This window comes from Microdochium trichocladiopsis (genome assembly GCF_020744255.1).
Source record: "Microdochium trichocladiopsis strain MPI-CAGE-CH-0230 chromosome Unknown B0I36scaffold_3, whole genome shotgun sequence".
Lineage (NCBI taxonomy): Eukaryota > Fungi > Ascomycota > Sordariomycetes > Xylariales > Microdochiaceae > Microdochium > Microdochium trichocladiopsis.
The window spans coordinates 840,332-859,130 of record NW_025763546.1 but is presented as its reverse complement, the minus strand read 5'-3'; the positions used below and the strand labels follow the sequence as shown (position 1 = coordinate 859,130).

Here is an 18,799-nt window from a genome sequence, read left to right as displayed (position 1 = left end):
TGCAGTGGGCAGCCTCGGCTTGACCATCGGCAAACCATAGCTCGAGCTCATTTCCCCAGACTGGAGTTGCTCGACCCGCCATTACACCACATCCGAGGGACAGCGACATTGTACACGGTTCGAGCATCCCGAGGTCATTGCATTTGCTGCTCGTGACGACACGCAACAGTTTGGATCGCCAAGTCCTCTCGAACCATCGACATGTCCTCTTGAAACCGACTCCTTTCAATTCCTGAGCGAATTCCCCTCCACAGTTCGAATCACTCCGCAGAGGCACCAGTACCTGCCGCACATCATGTCTTCACGCAAGAACCTGCAGACGACGTCTGCAGAAATCTCGCTTGTTCATCTCAAGAACTGTCTTGTCAACCTCCCTACCTCTCTCGTCAATCTTCTTGTCTCTATAAATACGGTATGGGCTTCTTCTCGCCTGTCTCTGGCGCCGCTCAGCTAGCTAATAGATCCGTTTAGCCCGCACAAAATGTCATTGTCCAACTCCAATACCGCGTTCCCGCTCCCACCAACGGCACGGCGCTGCCCGGCGTTGCTTCGGTACAGCGAAATATCTACCTAGGCTGGACAGGTATGCCCAGCAGACCCAAAACGGCTCCTCTGGTTGGGCGCGACAGCATCACCAGTGGCCGAGCCGGTGGCCGGGAACAAGAGATCGCATCTGTGGAAATAGACGCGACCCTCGCTGGCACTCTTGGCATCAGCGATGGCACAAAAGTGATGGCCACACTCCACCTCGATCCGCCCCTTGCGCACACGGTCAACATCGAGCCATTGACACCGGAGGACTGGGAGATTATAGAGCTGCACGCGACATTCCTCGAGCTCAACCTGCTCTCTCAGATCCGCGCTCTGCCGAATCCCTCGTTCTCCCCCGCTCCCGGCCAATCAGCGGCTGCGCACCCTTTGACCCTGCACCTTTCGCCCACTTCAACAGCCAACATCAAAATCTTGAGCTTGGACCCGGCGCCAGCAAACGACGTTGCGTTTGTCAAGATCGCGCCGGATGCGGAAGTTATTGTGGCTCCCAAGGTGCGCGCGAAGCCTACGCGAACCAGCCGCGCCGCGGGTAGCGTCGGATCCCGGCGCAGTGGGAAGAGCACGGCAAGCACCGTCCGAAGAAAATCTAATCGGGAAGAGAAGAGACCAAGTTTATTCCTTCGCGGTATCGACCGTACTCTGTGCACGGAATGGTTCGACGAGCAGCCAGCCCCCCACGAGCTCGCGGTCTGGGTCGATAGAGACCTTCTTCAATCCAAAGACTTTCGTGGTGTCAACTGGGTGGCAGTCAGCTTCGTGAAGCCTAGTGGACTGCAGCCACCTCTTGACCCCTCAAAGCAGCAACAGGAGACAGTGGCCGAAGGGGCGAAAGCCAGCGAGAAGATCATTGCTGCTCTGCGACCTTGGGACGACCCTCCTACAAGCCAGACAGCTGCGTTGTCTTCACCACTATGCGCATCCCTTGGCTGTGACGGCGTCGTGGGCGGCATCGTCAAGCTCGAGGCTGCACCTCTACCACTTTCTCGAAGCACCATACAACAGGTGAAGCTTTTTCCCTTCTCGACTATCACGACTACCACCACTTCGAGTCTCAAATTTGGCGGCGAATCCAAGGCTGAGAAGGAAGAGGCCGCCAAGATGATCTCGCGCATCTACGGCAAGGGTCTTCTGCAAGGACCGCTCACGGATGGAATGGTGCTGGGCGCCTACGACGGTCTTGAGCTACCGAAGTCATGGGAAGGCGGAGTCCTTAAAATCGACCCACCGAGCCTGAACACGACAACAAGAGAAAGCTTGAGCTGGTGCCTAGGCTCCGAGCGCCAATATCCCATTGAGGTGCAACCACCGATAACTAGACCGACATGGCTCGAAGACGAGAGGCTGGACAATAGCCTGCCGAAAGAACCACTGAACCTTGTCGGCATCGACTCCCTGTTGGAAAGTGTTCGATCACATCTAGCGCACATGTCCTCGGTCCTCCTGACCGGGGCTCTTGGATCAGGCAAGACGTCCGTTGCACAAAGCCTCGCAAAGACCCTGAAGGAAGACTTCTTATTCCACACCACCTACTTCCCTTGCAGAACCCTTGTCAATGATGAGAGCCGCATTTCAACAATCAAGGAGACTCTCAATCGTGTTTTCATGGGCGCCAGCTGGGGTGCTAGATTAGGTGGTCAGGCCCTTGTGATTCTGGATGACCTGGACAAGCTCTGCCCAGTTGAGACGGAACTACAGGTTGGCAACGACAACGGCCGAAGTCGACAAGTCAGCGAAACGATATGTGCAATTGTCCGCCAGTATTGCAACAGAGAGACAGGTGTCGTTTTACTTGCTACGTCACAAGGCAAGGACTCTTTAAACAATGTCGTTATCGGCGGCCACGTAGTGCGAGAAATCGTCGATCTCAAGGCGCCGGATAAGCAGGCACGAAGACGGGTGCTTGAAACGGTAGTAAAGCAACTCACGATAGAGTTTGAACCGTCTCACAGCGACGACAGTGATCGAAGCCGCCCGACCACAGCTGACGGCAGCAACGACAGCAACATCGGAGACGACGGTGGCGCATGGATGGACACCACCGCGCCGTCAAGCAAAATGAAAACAAGTACAAAGAAAAGATCGGACGGTTTCCTGCTGGATCCAAGCCTCGACTTCCTCGATCTTGCGGGAGAGACCGACGGCTATATGCCTGGTGATCTCTTGCTTCTGGTGTCGCGTGCTCGCAACGAGGCTCTTATTCGATCTGTCAGCGAGTCGACCTCTTTCAAATCACTAGACATCGCCCAGTTGAGCAGACAGGATTTTGACAGCGCACTAAAGGGGTTCACGCCTGCCTCTCTCCGAAATGTCACACTTCAGACGTCTACCACCACATTTGACTCAATCGGAGGACTGCAGGAGACACGCCAGGTGCTGTTGGAAACCCTCCAATATCCAACAAAGTACGCTCCAATCTTTGCCCAGTGTCCTCTCCGCCTACGCTCAGGATTGTTGCTCTATGGCTTTCCCGGCTGTGGCAAAACACTGTTGGCGAGTGCAGTGGCTGGGGAGTGTGGACTCAACTTCATTTCGGTGAAAGGCCCCGAGATCTTGAACAAGTATATCGGCGCAAGTGAAAAGAGCGTTCGCGACCTGTTTGAGAGGGCTTCTGCAGCCAAGCCCTGTGTGCTCTTCTTCGATGAGTTTGACTCCATTGCACCGAAGCGAGGTCATGATTCTACCGGCGTGACTGACCGTGTCGTCAACCAGCTGCTCACACAGATGGATGGCGCAGAAGGTCTATCTGGTGTGTACGTGCTTGCTGCAACGTCACGTCCTGATCTCATTGATCCCGCTCTACTCCGGCCTGGCCGGCTGGACAAGAGTTTGCTCTGCGACTTTCCCAACCAAGAAGATCGCATTGATATCATGAAAGCCCTTGGCAAGAAGGTGAAGCTCAGTGATGAGATTCTTGGGTCAGAAGAGATCCTGGAAGAAATCGCCCGTCGTACAGAAGGCTACTCTGGTGCTGACCTTCAGGCCTTGATGTCCAACGCGCAGCTTGAGGCGATTCATGATGTACTGGCCGATCTCGATCTCAACGCTGGTAGCGGCAACAAGAGGGGGTCTGCAGCAGCAAAGACCTCGGCTAGCTTTCGCTCTGCTCGTAATTTTGTCCAGTTTCGATATGGAGCAGATGCGTCGGCCGCAGAAGCAGATGAGCGCTCCAAGAGGGGATACAATAGGTCGACAGAAATTGCAGAGAATGCAGCCATTGCGGCCAAATTGGCCGAGATCAAGGCAGCTCGTAAGCGGGCAAAGGCTCACCAAGTATCTACTGGTGGAGGGCAGGCTGGCAATTTCGCGAATGGCACGACCGGGAAGGATCACGATGGTGGAGGTGAGGTGAGGATAGCATGGAAGCACATGAGCAAGGCTCTCGACAGCACTCGTGCCAGTATCAGCAGCCAGGAGAGGAGAAGGTTGGAACGCATATATCACGAGTTTGTGGTGGGACGCAGCGGTGAAATGAAGGACGGGCAAGGGAGTATGGAGATTGGCGGGCGAAGCAGCTTGATGTAGACTTGGAGCTCATGATGAATCATAGAAAACCATTCAAACCAGGACATGTTTGACGTTGCCAAGTGAAGTCTGCCATTCCGAGGTTCTCCCCCAAGGATGCTCTTTGGTTGGTATTGCTTGACACCTAGCAGCCTCGCAAGCAAGGGGCGACAGGGGCGCATGAGTGTAACCTCGGTGATTGGCTGGGACGTTTCAGCAGGGTCTGGTGCACAGACCATCCCCACAACCACGACCCTTCGACTCGCCTCGAGCATTCGTGCTTCTTGTTCGTCCAGATCGACAAGACAACGACCCTACGGCGAACCAACTTGGCCTATTTCGGTTTGCTTCATCACTGACCAATACCCGAACCGGTGCGTGTCGACTACTCACTGGCATGGTATATCCTGCTTCTTGGTCGTCTTCGTCGTGACAAGCCATCCATTTGGGTTCAAGTGCTCAACGTAGCAAGCAAGACCCACCCAACGCTAGCCTGCTGCGAACCGTTGCTTGGGGGTTGATGAGATCGCCCGCCACCAGAGGCTCATCGCGACCACAGTCGCCAGCATGTCGCATCTGTCGGTGAGGCCAGATGGCTTCCTCGGCATAAGGGGCAAGGCGTTTGAGGACGCCAAGAAGATGCAGGCCGTGGTCGAGGAGGAGTGCAGGAAATCAGGCAAGCCAGTCCCTGGCTACGATCTGACAGAGCTCATCGGCAAGGGCAGCTTCGGCCGCGTGTACAAGGCCATCGACCACAAGTCGTCAAAGGTCGTCGCTGTCAAGACTATCGACGTGGACGAGAGCGACTCCAGCAACCCGCACGCGGCAGATACGTACAGCGAGTTCCTCAAGGAGATCAAGGCTCTTCAAGTCCTCAATGAAGCCGGAGCGCAGAACATCAACCATGTCATCGAGGCACTTCCCGTGGGCAAAGCAATGTGGATGGTCACAGAGTACTGCGCGGGTGGCAGTGTGGCGACGCTGATGAAGCCCACCGCACCGGGGGGTCTTCAGGAGAAATGGATCATACCGATCCTGAGAGAAGTCGCAACGGCCGTCTTCTGGGTCCACAAGCACGGCATCATCCACCGTGACATCAAGTGCGCGAACGTTCTCGTCACAGAGGTGGGCGCGGTTCAACTCTGCGACTTTGGTGTGGCGGGAATGATGGAGACAAAGGTCGACAAGAGATCGACCTTCATCGGCACGCCTCACTGGATGGCACCGGAGCTGTTTGATCAGAACACGCAATATGGAACGGAGGTGGACATTTGGGCCTTCGGATCCATGGTCTTCGAGATTGCCTCGGGATTGCCGCCGAATGCCACAAACCGGACTGTTGGGTTCACAGAACTTGGCGACTACATCAGAGACCACCTTCCAAGATTAGAAGGCACACGATACTCGAATGAGCTCAAGAGCCTGGTGGCATACTGCCTTGTGGAGGATCCCGCCCAGCGCCCTTCCATTGAGGAAGTCCAGAAGCACCCTTATATCAGTAACACTGCAAGCAGATATCCGACATCCAGCCTGTCCGCGCTTGTCAAGGCTTTCAAGCTGTGGGAAGAGGGGGGTGGTACCAGGAAGTCGCTGTTTGCGATGGGCGGTGCGCAAGGTCCGCTCGACCTTGATTCAACATCACTTGCCGCAGATGAGTGGAATTTCTCCACCACGCTGGCTTTTGACGAGCAATTACACGATGACATGGATATGTCGGTTCCTGAAGCCGTCAGGGACGTCTACGGAACGGCAGTCGAGTTTGAATTTCCCGGTGTCGGCCACGTCAACAGTGGCTTTGAAGAAGAGACAGCACGCGCCAAGATGAAGGGGAGGAGGCGACCACCTCAACAGGTGCTTAATGCTTTCAAGGCACCACTTGAAAAGCTATTTGATCCCAACACCATCTCAAGCTACCACGACAACTCACGCATGTACTATGGACGGCCTCAAGAGTTTGCCCCGCCAGATGCGCCGGAACCACCACAGGCCAGGACATCTGATCTGCCTCTTCGGAACGATTCGTCTCACCAGGACGTCAGGGAGTCTCTGATTGACTTGGATGCTTCTCTTGGGGGTGGTTCAATGTCAGACTTTATGGATATGGGGACTATCAAAGCGCCAGCTCCACGCGCTGCTGGCCCCAGAGCGTCGCTTGACAACGGCTGGTCTTTTGGCTCCTCGATGGCGTCATCGGATACGCAAGAGTACAGGGTGCCAGACTACAGCGTGCCAGATTACAGCGTGCCAGATTACAGCGGTCCACTCACAGACCCTGCGGATTTTGAAGAAGAAAGAGGGACAGGAGGGCCAGCATGGCAGTGGCCAACCACTATTCCGCCTGCATCATCAGACTCCGATATGGGCCAGTTCTCCATGAACGATGACTATGTTCCGGCTTCGGCACGGCCAAGGCTTATTCACCAAAGCACTGAGCCAGCCGGCCTGCCCTCCCAGAACTACGATCTCCAAGTCCCAAAGCCCAGTGCTGCAGACAGGATGTCTACCTCTAGTCTGATCGATCTGGACATGAGCATGCCCGAACCTAATATGCCAGATTTCAGTCGACTGCCAGATCTGACCAGGCCCTCGACGGCTAATTCGGATGTCGCCTCAATGACTGGCTCGGAGCTGGGCGGTGGCGGGCCGTTCGAGCTTGAGCGCCACGCCTCTGTTTATGCTTCACTGCCGGTGACGAATCGGGAGCCATCGATATATGTTTCTGATGATTCTGAATTCGCATCCGCTATAAGGCAGATGCCCACCGACACCCCTGTAGACTTGACGGCAATGACCTCCAAGCCCAGTCATGATGGGTCCAACCAGGCGCGCCCCCAACAGTATCAAGATGAGCCGCTTTATTCTGGCTCGTCACATACATATATTGATAATTTCAGCACGCGGGGCTCAACAATGCTGCCCGCTGTCGCACCGCCATCTGCTAGTGTCTTGGAGGCGCGTGCAACACAAGGCGATGTAGCAAACGAGATGCGCAGGCTGATTGGGTCGCTCAAGGAACATCTAAGTCTGGTTGGGGAACAGGTCGCTGCGATGGAGCCCAGGCGCTACCGTGATAGCATCAACTACGAGTAGACTCTCCATGATTCAGTCTGCCACGGCTGCCATCAGTCGATCCAATGAAGCTGTACAACCAGCCATTTGAGTTTTGTCTTGCAAGCGCAATGTACTTATAGACATCTGAACGATAGAAGCGAGTTCATATCCGGACCAGTCCTCATATCCTCCGGGTTCAGGCATTGCGACCATGCGCACGTGCTCAGAACAGTTGAAGCTTGCTTTACAGTGTGTTCTTTGACCTTATCGAGGATATGTGTACGCCATGGCACAATTGAGATGGTGCATATCCGCGTTGCAAAAGCTGCCGAGCCTTTGGTCGGGGGTTTTTCATGGGGCAGGTCGCCTGTACAATTCGAAGATGGACACATGTCTGTTGTAAGATGCGGTACGAAAGGCAGGAGGAAGTGCATCAATTGCTCCTGCCTTTGGTTTGCCTCTGCGCAGGCGCCAGATCTGGCTGGACAAGGGAAAGTGCCTGAGGCAGTTACTCCTTCCTAGGCTTCTCGACCACTTCTCCCGCTCCTCTCCTCCCATCCAGTCTCTTATCGCCGCAGATCGCATCCTCCCTCTTCTGTTGGCCTGTCATTGTATGACCTTCCATGGTCCATCAAGAGATATTCGACGTGCCCCGTTCTGCACTCTCGGCACCGTATCAACCACCAGCCAGCTGCCGGATTCCACCAGCTCTCCCTGACTGCTCGGCTCTGTCGTCTCGCCATTGACGCGTCCACGCGAATCGTCCTTTCGAATCTATGGTGCAGAAGCGTGTCTCGACGTGTGGTAATCCTCTTTCCTCCTGTGATCTTGCACCACCCTCTTCCTTCTCATTCATCCACACACACACACACACACACACACACACACACACACACACACACGCACCTCCTTATGCTCCATGCACAGCGATCCTTCTACCGTTTTCCCAACTTTGTGAGCGAGCACTCGACGCTGCCGTTTCCCCACCCCTTGTTCTCCTTCCATGCTTGGTATTATGCTTCTAGGCAACACAAAGCTGCACGATTCCGACATATCATCGCCGCTGCATCAAGCGGCATCCAATGGCCATGTTGACTTCGAAGTCGCCATTAGCAGATCTCGCACACCCCACTGAGAACATCAGTTACCTGCATCGCGACTGCTTCTCACTTACTGTTGCTTATTTACACAGAGAAAAGATTCTTTGCTCGCCATGGGGACCAGCACAATCAATCCTTCCTAGCCACCACAATTGAATCAATTCCTGCGATCAACACTGACAAACTGTCATCTGGCTTGTACAGGTCAAGCTTGTCACTTGCCTACAACAGTAGCCTGACGCCCTTCTGCCGACCATCGAGACTGCTCTACTTCTTCCGTTGAAGTCTCCTGTCGCTCCCAGCTTTCCTCTACAACAAGATCTGCGGCCCGAGTACTCCTCGATCAAAGAATCCTCGGATGCCAGAGAGTGGCTCACACACGATCGCAGTTCTGCTTTCAGCCCGAAAATACGATCAGGATCCCGAATGCCACTGGTCTTGATCTTCGTGCTGCGGCCTGACGGTCTTGTACAGGTCATCTCGTTCGCGACCATCCTTGTCGGCCCTTCTGTCCTCTCCGCAATTTCACCTGAATTCCCGTGGAGCGGATGATCAACAAGTCGTGCTGTGATTATCGGACAGCGACCTCTGATTTTGTTACTCGACTCGTGTACGCTCATATTGTTTCAAAGAGGGTTATATACATCCTGGCGGGTGAGAGCTCCCTTCTCCCCTGCTCTGTCGATTCCTGTACCAACATTGGCTAACTTTTTAACAGAATTACACTGTTATCATTGTTATCATGTCCACGTCCGTTGAAGTGAAAGGAAATATTGCAGATTTAATGGTTGGAGAAGATACCGAGGAACACTCCGCGCAAGAGCAAAATCGAGACGATCGGCATTTCGAGCCAATTCTCGATCACAGCATTGTCGGGCCAAACCAACAAACTCAAGATGACCATTTAAGCCAGTCAGAACCCCACGAAGACATATTTGAGCCCAAGGAAGACGTGAAAATTCCATTGCGGTGCGACCTTTGCCCAAACGGCCTCACGTTTTCGGACACTTCCCACCTCCTCACGCATATGAACTCAAAAAGTCACATCTTTCACCATTGGAACCTCGAACTGTTCAAAGAAGTCAATCCTCGAATAAGAACCGCCTTGCAGAGGTTTCAAATGTTCTGGGAGGAGTACGACCTCGCAGGTCGGATCCGAGCCCGCATGATCAAGAGGAATCAGATCCCTCAAATTGCAGCAGACACAACTCGGGATGTGCCCGATTTCCAACCACGCGTTCACAATGACCGGCTAACCACAAATGTCGCCACGAAGACAACCCGACGGCGAAAGTCTCAGCCGGTGCTGGAAGCAACGAGCCCCCACTATGTGAGTGAGCCATGATGCGCATCAGCATTTTGATCTATGTCGACTCCTTGGTGATCAGACACATGAAGTTATATATTATTCTAACGGCTATGTGTTCTCGTGGCTGTGATAAAATGCTGACATGAGTTCCTCATACCAGTCTATCGGCTCTTCACTCCCGTCTAGTCGGAGTCTTCCAGACAAATTGAAGTTCGACCCTGGCCTTTTCGCGAACAAGTTTCATGATCACGACAATTCGAACTATCCACTTTGCGACGATCTTTTCCATCCCCTTGAGCACAGTACTTTAACGCATTCATCCTGGCGCAACCAGCCGCCTGCCCACCCTCGCCATAGTGATTCCAGAAGTCCTGGTCCATACCTTCATCCGGCATTGAGTGCGGCAAACGTTGATTTTCGCTCTTTACAATCCGGCATGGCAAGAACAAACCGACACGTCACCAATGCAGCGGCATGCGAGGCAAATGTGTCAGAGATTGAAACCAAGTACGAGCCATCTGAGGATGATGGTTCATTTCCATCAGAGAATGCCACAGACATTGTTGAAGACGCCAAGCAGGAGGAGTTCAGACCGAAGGGTCTACAGTTTGACGGCATGGGCGGTTTCGACGCCGCTAGCAACGCCCAGAAACGCAAGAGAAACCAACGGAAAGATCCCGAGGTCCTCGTCCAATTGCGCGCCAACTCCGAAATGGTCACGACTGACGAACACGTCTTCGACATCAATTTCAATTTGCAGCGAGTTCGTGATGTGTTCGATGAATCAGATATCAGTGTCGTAGGTCACTCTTTGTCGTGATAAAGCGTGCCATTGATGTTGGACTGACCATCTTAGGATGAGGACAACGACACTTCTGCAACCAAAAGAAGGAAGAAGCAATCCTCGTCCGCGAGAGTAACCAAGTCTACGAGGAAAGGCCGCAAACGACCTACGAAGCTGGCTGACGAACAGGTCGTCCCACCGTCCACCGCTAGGGTCAAAAGAGCCTCGGCACGGGCAGCGCAGGTGGCCATCACAAAGCTGCATCAACCAAGATCAGATCCATTGACAATGGCCAAGAGTCCCTCAGTCTCCAGACCTTCGTCAGCACACAGTGCTACCAACTCGAACCATCAACTTTCCGTGCTTGAAACCCATAATCGCCGCGCCACTTCAGGGGTGGGCAAGTCGCCACTCGCTCTGTCCTCCTCAGGTGAGGGATGGACCTCACTGGGCGACATCTGCCGGCTTTACATATGGCTAACCCCGTCCTTGCAGGCATCAACAGCCGCGGAGGACGAGTAGGTGGAGACGCCCAAGGGTCTTCACACCATCGCTTGTCTAGCAAGTAAGTTGATATAACTTACATTCACTCTAGACAGGGCAATTTCGAGCTGATCCCGCGTCTCAGTCTCAGCCACGACATGTACACAATGCAGGCCAGTGAAAGCATACCGCTGAAATTCTCTGCTCCTGGCGAGCCGCCTTTCGGCTTTCCACTTACCAACGCTGAGAAGGAGAATGATCCGCGCGCGTTCTACGCTGGACATATGTCGGTAAATCCCAATCCATACTTTTCTGCTCAGGAAGCAAGGGATCCAGCAACATACAACCCCTTATACGTCCAGCGCGTTGGCAGCGACAGGGCAGCCATGGTTTCACATTATAATGAGCCCACACGGCCGGACGAATTTGCACTCCATCAGATGCAAAGGAACGCCCCGTTCCCTTTGATGCAATTACCACAGCACGACGGGCTGGTTCATCACCATCATATTGCACCGTCAGACCATCAATTTTGATCCTCGGAAGGCACATCAAGATAGGCAACAAGACCTATCGCGCAGTCGCATGCCGCCAATTTCTATGCCAGTCCGAAATAGTTATTCCATTTTGGGAGGTTCCTTGTTTTGTTCTCTCTTTTTGTTCACGGTGCGTGCGTTGCTTCTTGGACGACATGTTACAGACAACTCGTCAACGCTTGTGACATGGGAGACGGAATGAGTGCATGCATTGGCGGAGTTCTGCATCACAAGGGGGTTCGAAAGAGCATTAGATCTTTAGTAGGAGGTCATCATAGAAATAGAAACCAACTTTAGCTACCACATACTACAGTGTCGCATGCAATGAAGGATTGTGCCAGCATTCTCATCTACTTGCAAGACCTGAGACGAGGGAGAACGTAACGCGATTATACCTCGATCATGCGGCGCAACATAACAATTGCAGCCTACCTGTGATGATATGTCTTTGAACCCAAACGCTCACCCTAAACATACGCCGTGACGCCATTCGTCTCCGTCGAGCCTCTCTCCGCAGCCCCAACCAACACCAATGCCCGAGATTCCGAACACATTGCGTACTCAGAAGTGTTTGTATTTTGACCCATCTGTCTCAATCAGAGCTGCTCAATGCTGGAAATGAGGTGGTCAAGCCCTCCAGGCCCGTTCTGAAGTACATCAGCAAGCAGGCGCACCGAGCCCGCAAGCCTGCGCTTCTTGATCTCGTGCTCCAGCTCCTGCGACTTGCGCGCAGCGACATCAAGGACCTTGCGTGGTATGTGGGCGAGCCGCGCCACGTTGAGCCCGTATGAGCGGTGAGCGACGCCCTCGCCGACTTCGTACAGGAATGTGATTTCCTCGTCTACTGCTGATCCCGGTGCTCCTCCACTCGAGGTGTGTTCTTTATCCGGGGCGGGACTGTCGTTGTCGTCATCATCGTCGTCACGGGTGTCCCGTCCGTTCCTCGTCGCTGTGAAGCGCATATGGACGTTCTTGCAGCGCCCGCCTAGGCCATCGGCCACACGCGAGAGAGACTGGTAGTGCGTAATGAACAATGTGAGACAGCCGACATCCTGGACCACATGCTGCAGAACGGCATCTGCGATGGCAGCACCATCATGTGTGCTTGTGCCACGTCCCAGCTCGTCTAGTATCACTAGTGACCGTGGCGTGGCGGTGCGTAAAATGCTCGATGTCTCCGAGACCTCAACCATGAATGTACTCTCGCCAGTGAAGAGATTGTCGCGTGCTCCCATCCGAGTGAAGATCGCGTCCATCAGTGTGAGGGAGAAGGAATCGGCAGGCACGTAAGATCCAATCTGAGCCAGGATCACGAGGAGTGCCACAGATCGAACAAAAGACGACTTCCCGCCCATGTTTGGCCCAGTGATCAGGTGTGCCAGTGGCGCGGGAGATGAGAGTGTCGTGGTGAACGGAATGTACGAAGTGGCGAGGGTCTGCTCGGCAATTGGATGCCGACCACCGGCAATAGATATCGTTGGAGGATCAGACGACGGGAGGAAAGTCGGCTTGTTGTAGCCTGGAAGCATGGCGACCTTAGACATGGAGATGAGACAATCGAGCGTGGCCAGAGCGGAGACAGCATCTCTCAACGGCTGGTAATCTGCGGCGATCGTGCGGAGAAGATCTGCAAAAGCTTCGTCACAGGCTGTTGATAGGGCCTCTTTGTGTTGGTCTCTTTCTGCAATCATGCGCACAACCTCGGGAGTGTGGAATCTTGAAAGCTTCTTCGTGCCGCTGATCTTGGCCCAAGATGCAGGTACCTTCTTAAGGTCGGTGTTGGACACCTCGATAAGATACTCAATGCCAGCAACTGTGACGTAAGTGACTGGAGACTTCTTGCCTAGTTTGGATGCAGCCTCGTTACGATGGGCATCTAGTTCCTGCTCAACGCATGCGATCCCAAGCTTGTGGTTGGTGATGGCATCTGTCTCTTCGGTCTCACGAAAGAACGCATACTTGTCATCCTTTCGAGCAGCTTCCGCGCTGATCTTGTCCAAGAAAGAGATGACCATTGGCAGAATCCGTGGTAGTGAGGCGATAGCGTTTCCGATAAGTGGTGATGTAAAGCCAGACTCGTCTGCTGACTGAACCTTGACGAACTCGGTGGATATTCCCTGAAGCGTCTGCAATACTGCGAGAAGCTCCGGCCTGGTACACTTGCCATAATAGATGCGGATCAAGCTCCGTTCAAGATCCGTCCGGGTCTTGCGCAGCAGGTGTTCAATCTGATCCACTTTCCTGGTTGACGCGTTCTCGAGCAGCTCCTCAACGGCACTGACACGTTCTTGTAGGCGTTCTCGATCAAGGAGTGGACGGCCGATCCATTTCCGCAATAGCCTCTGGCCGAACCGTGTGAGTGTCTTGTCGAGCGCCCAGAACAGACTGCCTTTCTCGGAATGATCGGTGGCATTTCGATACACCTCGAGGCTTTCCAAGGTTGTGCCATTGATCAGCATGTGTTGGCGAGCACTGAAAGATTGGAAATACTTGGTCAGGTCGAAGATATGTTCGAGTCCGTACTCCTTGAGATGATTGATCATCGATGACAGGCAGATGGTGACGAGCTCTGGCAGCTTCAGGACTTTATCGAGAAGCGTGCTTGCCTGTGCGCTGCTGTCATTATCCTTCAACTTGTCGGCGTAGAACTGGGTAACGTGTGAGTACGACTCCGCCGCCATTGTTTTCGTCTTTGGCACCCGCTCGACTCGACTGCGTTCACCAAAGACATTTGTTGAGCTACCAGACAGGTGCTGTATGAGTTTGTCGGACGCTTTTGTAAGATCTCCAACAATCAAGAACTCGCACGGCGAGATATGCAACAGCCTCGTCTCAATCTCGCTCCGCATGAAGCCATCCTCGAAGCTATCGTAGATGATGTCTCCGGTAGCCGGTTGGACAGCGAGGATGCCCACTTCGACTTTCTCATCTGTTCCCGAACCCTTGGCCTTGGTCTCTGTGATGCACAGCAAGTAACCGCCTGAGGGCGTCGTTGTGGTGCTCTGATCCAGCTCGCCTGCCTCGTCGATATATGTGCCTTTTGTGTAAACATTGGTGAGTTTACGAGTGAAAGGAGCATTCCTGTTGTCGCCGACCTTCTTGAGTGCTGCCGTCTCAACCTGTCGCACGACACCCACTTTGTGGCCAGCGGCCACGAGTCGCTTCGCGTGGACAGGCAGGCGATGCACTGGAATACTGGCTGAGGCAAAGCGATCAAGATGTGCTTCTGAGGGGTGCTCGTCGTAGCGCATCTTGCCCGGGATACAGACGATGCTGAGCTCGCGAGCAGCTATGCGGGCATCCTCGCCAAAGAACTTGAACTTGTAGCCCACTTCTACAATGAGCAGAGTGTCCATGTGGCTCCGCTTGATGTCGAGGAACTGAATCTCCATGGGTGTGAGCTTGCCCGTCTTCGCACCTTTCTTCTTTGCCTTTGGTGCCGGCGTGGACTCCTCCTCCTGGCCATCTTCATCGTCTTCGCCCTCTGCATTCTCTTCAGTGGTCTGCTGACGGACTAAGCTTCCCGGCCGGCCCAGCTTCTGCACAAACTTGCGATGTAGTTCTGCCTTCCTCCGCCGCTCGAACGCGTCGTCCTCGTCGCCACTGTGTGCTTCGGCCGCGGTGGTGGTAGTGCCATTGTCTTGAGACAAACTAGAGCTGTAGATGTAGCGCTCGGTGCGGGCACCAGGCTTGGAAACAGGCGGTTGCCTGGGGCTCGGTCTCGACGGGAGGTCCTCGAGCTTGGAGCGTTTCGGGCTATGAGGCTCTCCTTGATTGCCGTGGTCGGTGTCCTCTTGCAGGGGCCGCTTGCGAGGTGTGCCTTGGGTGTCCTGGGGAGACGAGGATGGCAGACTGTCGATGCCTTTGGTGCTGGTGGCAGGCTTCGGCCTCGTGAAGAAGCTGGTGAGAGACTGCTGCTTCTTGTCCTTTGCAGGGCCAGCCATTCTGGCAGTATAGGGGACGGCAAGCGGAGTTGTGCGAGGTGTCCTACGAAAGGCTCTTGGTTGTGATGGTTGAAATCGTGGGGCAATTCGGCCAGCCCGGTGCCTGCTCTGAAGGGCAGATCGCAGCGTAAGGTTTGGAAGCTCGACGCGTCACAGCAGTGGCCGGAACCGCGTTGCACCTGAGAGGTCCACTGTCGCCACCCGTGCAGCTCGCGTAAAGTGCTGGCCAGCGCTTGGCGGCTCCACTCCCGCACTCTATTTCGACGACCACTGCACGGATCACTCGGCGTCCCTTCCCATGCTTCTTCAAACTGAAGAATTGCGTTGTCAATTCATCATCTCCTCCCTCGTGGCCCTTTGCTCGTCCCGAGCTCAAAATGAGAGCGACGAGCTGTGTGCTTGAGTCATCGCGGTCGTTATGTCACCGTCTGTTTCAACCCTCGGCAGTGCACCCGCAACAGCGCGTGCCTGCCCGGAGTGGCTTGACTGGGTCACCCTGACGCCATCCTTGGTAATAACTCGATAGAGCCTTGGGTCTCATAATTTTCCTTCTTCTAATCTTTGACATTTCGGCACGTTCAGTATTGCTGGGCATCCAGAAGCTGAGAAAATACAGGTGGGAACTATCATGGTTTGTACAAATAAAGGCCGGGGCCATGAAAAAAGACTTTTTGATCGGCAGCTCACTTATGATACGGTAGCTTGTGATAGTGGAGAAGTACAGGTGGTGAAAAGATGAGCGGAATAGAACACACAGCATTGTCAGCTACAAACAAGCTGACAGTAGTATTTCAGACTGTGCGGCAAAAGAAGGGAAGAAATTCAAGAGAGAAAGAGATGAAAAAAAAAAAGTTAGTAAAAAAGGAAATAAAAGGGGTACAGGGGTTGCTAGGCACCAACAGTCCAGTGAATGGATTCTCTCGAGGACCAAAAATCCTCAATTCGAACAAGCTTCCACCGCTATTTTGGAAAGGTGATCACGTTGTTGGGCGCAGGTATTATTTGCACAGGCTACACACATTGCATGATGCAACCCCCCAAGAAACAACCATAGCCTAGCGTGTCGGCATTTCGGGAGCGTCACCGCTAGTCAAAACGTAATTCAACTCTTCACTGTTCTCAGCGAACAGTCCATCGGTTCCCCAGGAAAAGTCGAGAACTCCCATGTCCGGAAAAGCATCGACCTCCCGAAAATGGGGAGAAAGACTGGGTACCATAGGGCTGTGCCGCGGAAACTGACCCCCAATGCCGTATGTTTGCTGGTTCGGTTGAGCAAACCCCATCGTGGGGTTAATCGAGGTTAGGTTAGGCAACAGGGTCTGATCAGGCAGGGCATATGCCATGCTACCAGGTGCTGGCAACATCGTCACTGCCGCGTGAGTGGCACCCGCTTTGCGTTTGGCCGAGGGTTCTTGGTCTGTATAGCCTATTCGACACTGTGAAGGTGTCTGGACCTCGGTATTCTGTATATAGGTCTGCCCGCTTGAGGAAGAGCTCGCTCCAGCCCCAAAGAGCCGGTAGCAGAGATCCCATGTGCTCTTGACGCTCTCGAGCAGAATATGTTGCATTTCTTGGCTCCGGCCTTGGGCGAACTGAATACTGCCGTCCTTGACGAGCTTGGTCAGCTGAATAGAGAAAATTCGCACGAATCTTTGATGGTCCCCCAGCACGGGCTTCATCATTCCTCTGTCCGCTGTCTCCTGTTCAAACCCTTGAATCGTATTATTGGATGCTGTTAGCCACTAACCGCAGCCTTCCTCGACAAAACCTTGACGTGCTCACATGGATGATTTGGCCGTTCCCTCCCTGGGAAGAGAACATCCCAGTTGGCCCACCATTTCTCCACATTGTTCGACTTCGACGGTTTCTTGCCGCTGTTCCATTTCAACTTTGCCCATTGCTCGTCGCTGATTCCTTCTTTCTGCCTGGGATCGCCAACAGCGCACCCTTCTGGCTGTTGACGATGCGCAGCGAGATCGGCTAGGCACTGAGCACGGTCCTTGGTTTGACCGACGAACTTCATATAACAGCGGTCGCATTGCACCGGGTAGTGCTTCCTCTCAATGTGCTCCCTAGTATCGTGTCAGAATTGAGGTTCAAAAGGCTTTTCGGAGGCCAACAACTCACTTGACTCGCTGAATGGTCTTGAACCCCGATGTGCAGACGCGATAATGGTTCCGAGTCTCGATGCAGACGGTGTATTTGTTTGGCTCTGCCTTGTTAAAAGGGCATGCGAGGAGCTTGACAATAGCCCCTGAGCGGGGCTCGCCGGTTCTTTCAACGTGTCCAGGTTCATCGCCGTCCTGTTCGTCCCCATCTCCGTCTTCAGAGTCGCCATGGCGCTCCGAATCTCTCGATGCACGCCGGCGTTTTCGAGGGTTGTGTAGATTAGCCTGTCCGACAGGATGATACTCATTCTGTGGAGGCTGAGAGCCGTGGCACTGGATGATGCTGTTTTGCCAGCGGTTGATCTTTTTGCCCCTGATTGCGGTGTTTTCTTCGTGAAGTTTTACAATCAGGAACGCTGCTAGCTCGAGATCTGGGATAGACGAAAGAACAGCAGTCTCGATTTCGTCCTGTTCACCACTCCACTCTGGGTCGTCCTCGTCTGAGTCTGAGTCGAAAGCATATTGGTCGGAGTCGCTGTCCGTCGAATCGAGGTCTTCCGCAGATGTGGGATGATGTCTTGGGAAGGATGATGGTGATTTGTTGGTGGGGTAGCCTCCAGGGTGATCTGACAGTTTCGCAGGCTTTGGCGATTTCGGTCGCTTTGATCTCCTGCAAGTGTTGTTAGCTTGAGGTGGTGGTGGTGTTGCAGCGATACAGACACCGGAATTGCATGACCAAAGGCCGCCGGAGTGGATAAAGTCGGCCATATCATGATCGCAGGAGTTCAGAACCCAGATACTCACCTGCTGTTTGGTGATTCGCTTCCTGCTTTGCGATCATTGCACATTTCAACCTGATGGAGCTCCAACAAGTCTTCGCTGACAGAAGTATTGCTGGTGTTCGTTGTTGCGCGGCTGGAGGTAGCATGGCTAGTTCGGCTGTAGGAGGTGAAAGGGGTGCCTGCTCGTGATATGGTGTACTCGTCGGCCTCGATACCATCAGCAGAAGCTGCTCGAGCACGTATGTCCAGTTTACCAGGCCATGTTCTGTAGTGGTCATTCGACTTTGAACCAGCATTTTCGTGTACCGGAAGAAGGTCGGAGCATGAATGCCAGGCATCCTGCGCGTTCGCCGGTGAAGGGCCTTTTGCAAGCAAGTCCGTCTGCTGGACAAGATGCGGATGGCTGGTCATCCCCGAATGTCCTTCGCGGGACAACAGTCCCAACCTCACGAAAGAGACGGTGCGTAACAGCGACTTCTCTGCGGTTTGGATGGCCTTGGAAGGGAGCACCACACATAACGTGAAGAAAGAGGATATCGAGGATGCTGGAGTTGTGAGTGTGGCAGAAGACAACGAAACTGGCCGTCTATTTGACGTGCAAGTCTGGTTGCTCCTGTTGGTGCCTTTGCCATTTTCGTGACGTGGCTTG

At 53.8% G+C, this 18,799-nt stretch overlaps 5 protein-coding genes across 5 annotated transcripts; 3 read left to right on the top strand and 2 right to left on the bottom strand.

Moving 5' to 3' along the window:
* The first annotated feature begins 24 nt into the window (after positions 1-24).
* Positions 25-4,117, top strand: B0I36DRAFT_263815 (ATPase). Its single transcript, XM_046151172.1, has 2 exons — positions 25-412; positions 472-4,117. The coding sequence occupies exons 1-2, from the start codon at positions 296-298 to the stop codon at positions 4,072-4,074; spliced, it is 3,720 nt and encodes a 1,239-aa protein (XP_046014895.1). The 5' UTR covers positions 25-295; the 3' UTR covers positions 4,075-4,117.
* A 250-nt stretch (positions 4,118-4,367) lies between these two features.
* B0I36DRAFT_316978 (kinase-like domain-containing protein) lies at positions 4,368-7,298 on the top strand. The gene has a single exon (XM_046153103.1). It carries the CDS (start codon positions 4,621-4,623, stop codon positions 7,141-7,143), a length of 2,523 nt encoding a protein of 840 aa, XP_046014894.1. The 5' UTR covers positions 4,368-4,620; the 3' UTR covers positions 7,144-7,298.
* A 1,839-nt stretch (positions 7,299-9,137) lies between these two features.
* On the top strand, positions 9,138-11,601 carry B0I36DRAFT_381655 (uncharacterized protein). Its single transcript, XM_046160877.1, has 5 exons — positions 9,138-9,534; positions 9,674-10,312; positions 10,370-10,727; positions 10,793-10,862; positions 10,926-11,601. Exons 1-5 carry the CDS (start codon positions 9,232-9,234, stop codon positions 11,314-11,316), a joined length of 1,761 nt encoding a protein of 586 aa, XP_046014893.1. The 5' UTR covers positions 9,138-9,231; the 3' UTR covers positions 11,317-11,601.
* Positions 11,602-15,314, bottom strand: B0I36DRAFT_316974 (muts domain V-domain-containing protein). Its single transcript, XM_046153102.1, has one exon. It carries the CDS (start codon positions 15,258-15,260, stop codon positions 11,913-11,915), a length of 3,348 nt encoding a protein of 1,115 aa, XP_046014892.1. The 5' UTR covers positions 15,261-15,314; the 3' UTR covers positions 11,602-11,912.
* A 1,681-nt stretch (positions 15,315-16,995) lies between these two features.
* B0I36DRAFT_346687 (uncharacterized protein) lies at positions 16,996-18,136 on the bottom strand (the record flags this gene model as incomplete). Its single annotated transcript, XM_046156486.1, has 2 exons — positions 16,996-17,332; positions 17,388-18,136. The coding sequence occupies 2 exons, from the start codon at positions 18,134-18,136 to the stop codon at positions 16,996-16,998; spliced, it is 1,086 nt and encodes a 361-aa protein (XP_046014891.1).
* Between the last annotated feature and the right edge of the window lie 663 nt (positions 18,137-18,799).

Bases quoted from the DNA above. Each gene is read 5' to 3' on its own strand.
- B0I36DRAFT_316978 (XM_046153103.1), top strand. From the start codon at position 4,621: ATGTCGCATCTGTCGGTGAGGCCAGATGGCTTCCTCGGCATAAGGGGC.
- B0I36DRAFT_263815 (XM_046151172.1), top strand. From the start codon at position 296: ATGTCTTCACGCAAGAACCTGCAGACGACGTCTGCAGAAATCTCGCTT. The intron at 413-471 runs GTATGGGCTTCT...AGATCCGTTTAG, and splicing joins TTCTTGTCTCTATAAATACG to CCCGCACAAAATGTCATTGT.
- B0I36DRAFT_316974 (XM_046153102.1), bottom strand. From the start codon at position 15,260: ATGGCTGGCCCTGCAAAGGACAAGAAGCAGCAGTCTCTCACCAGCTTC.
- B0I36DRAFT_381655 (XM_046160877.1), top strand. From the start codon at position 9,232: ATGAACTCAAAAAGTCACATCTTTCACCATTGGAACCTCGAACTGTTC. The intron at 10,728-10,792 runs GTGAGGGATGGA...CCGTCCTTGCAG, and splicing joins ACTCGCTCTGTCCTCCTCAG to GCATCAACAGCCGCGGAGGA. The intron at 10,863-10,925 runs GTAAGTTGATAT...CCCGCGTCTCAG, and splicing joins CACCATCGCTTGTCTAGCAA to TCTCAGCCACGACATGTACA.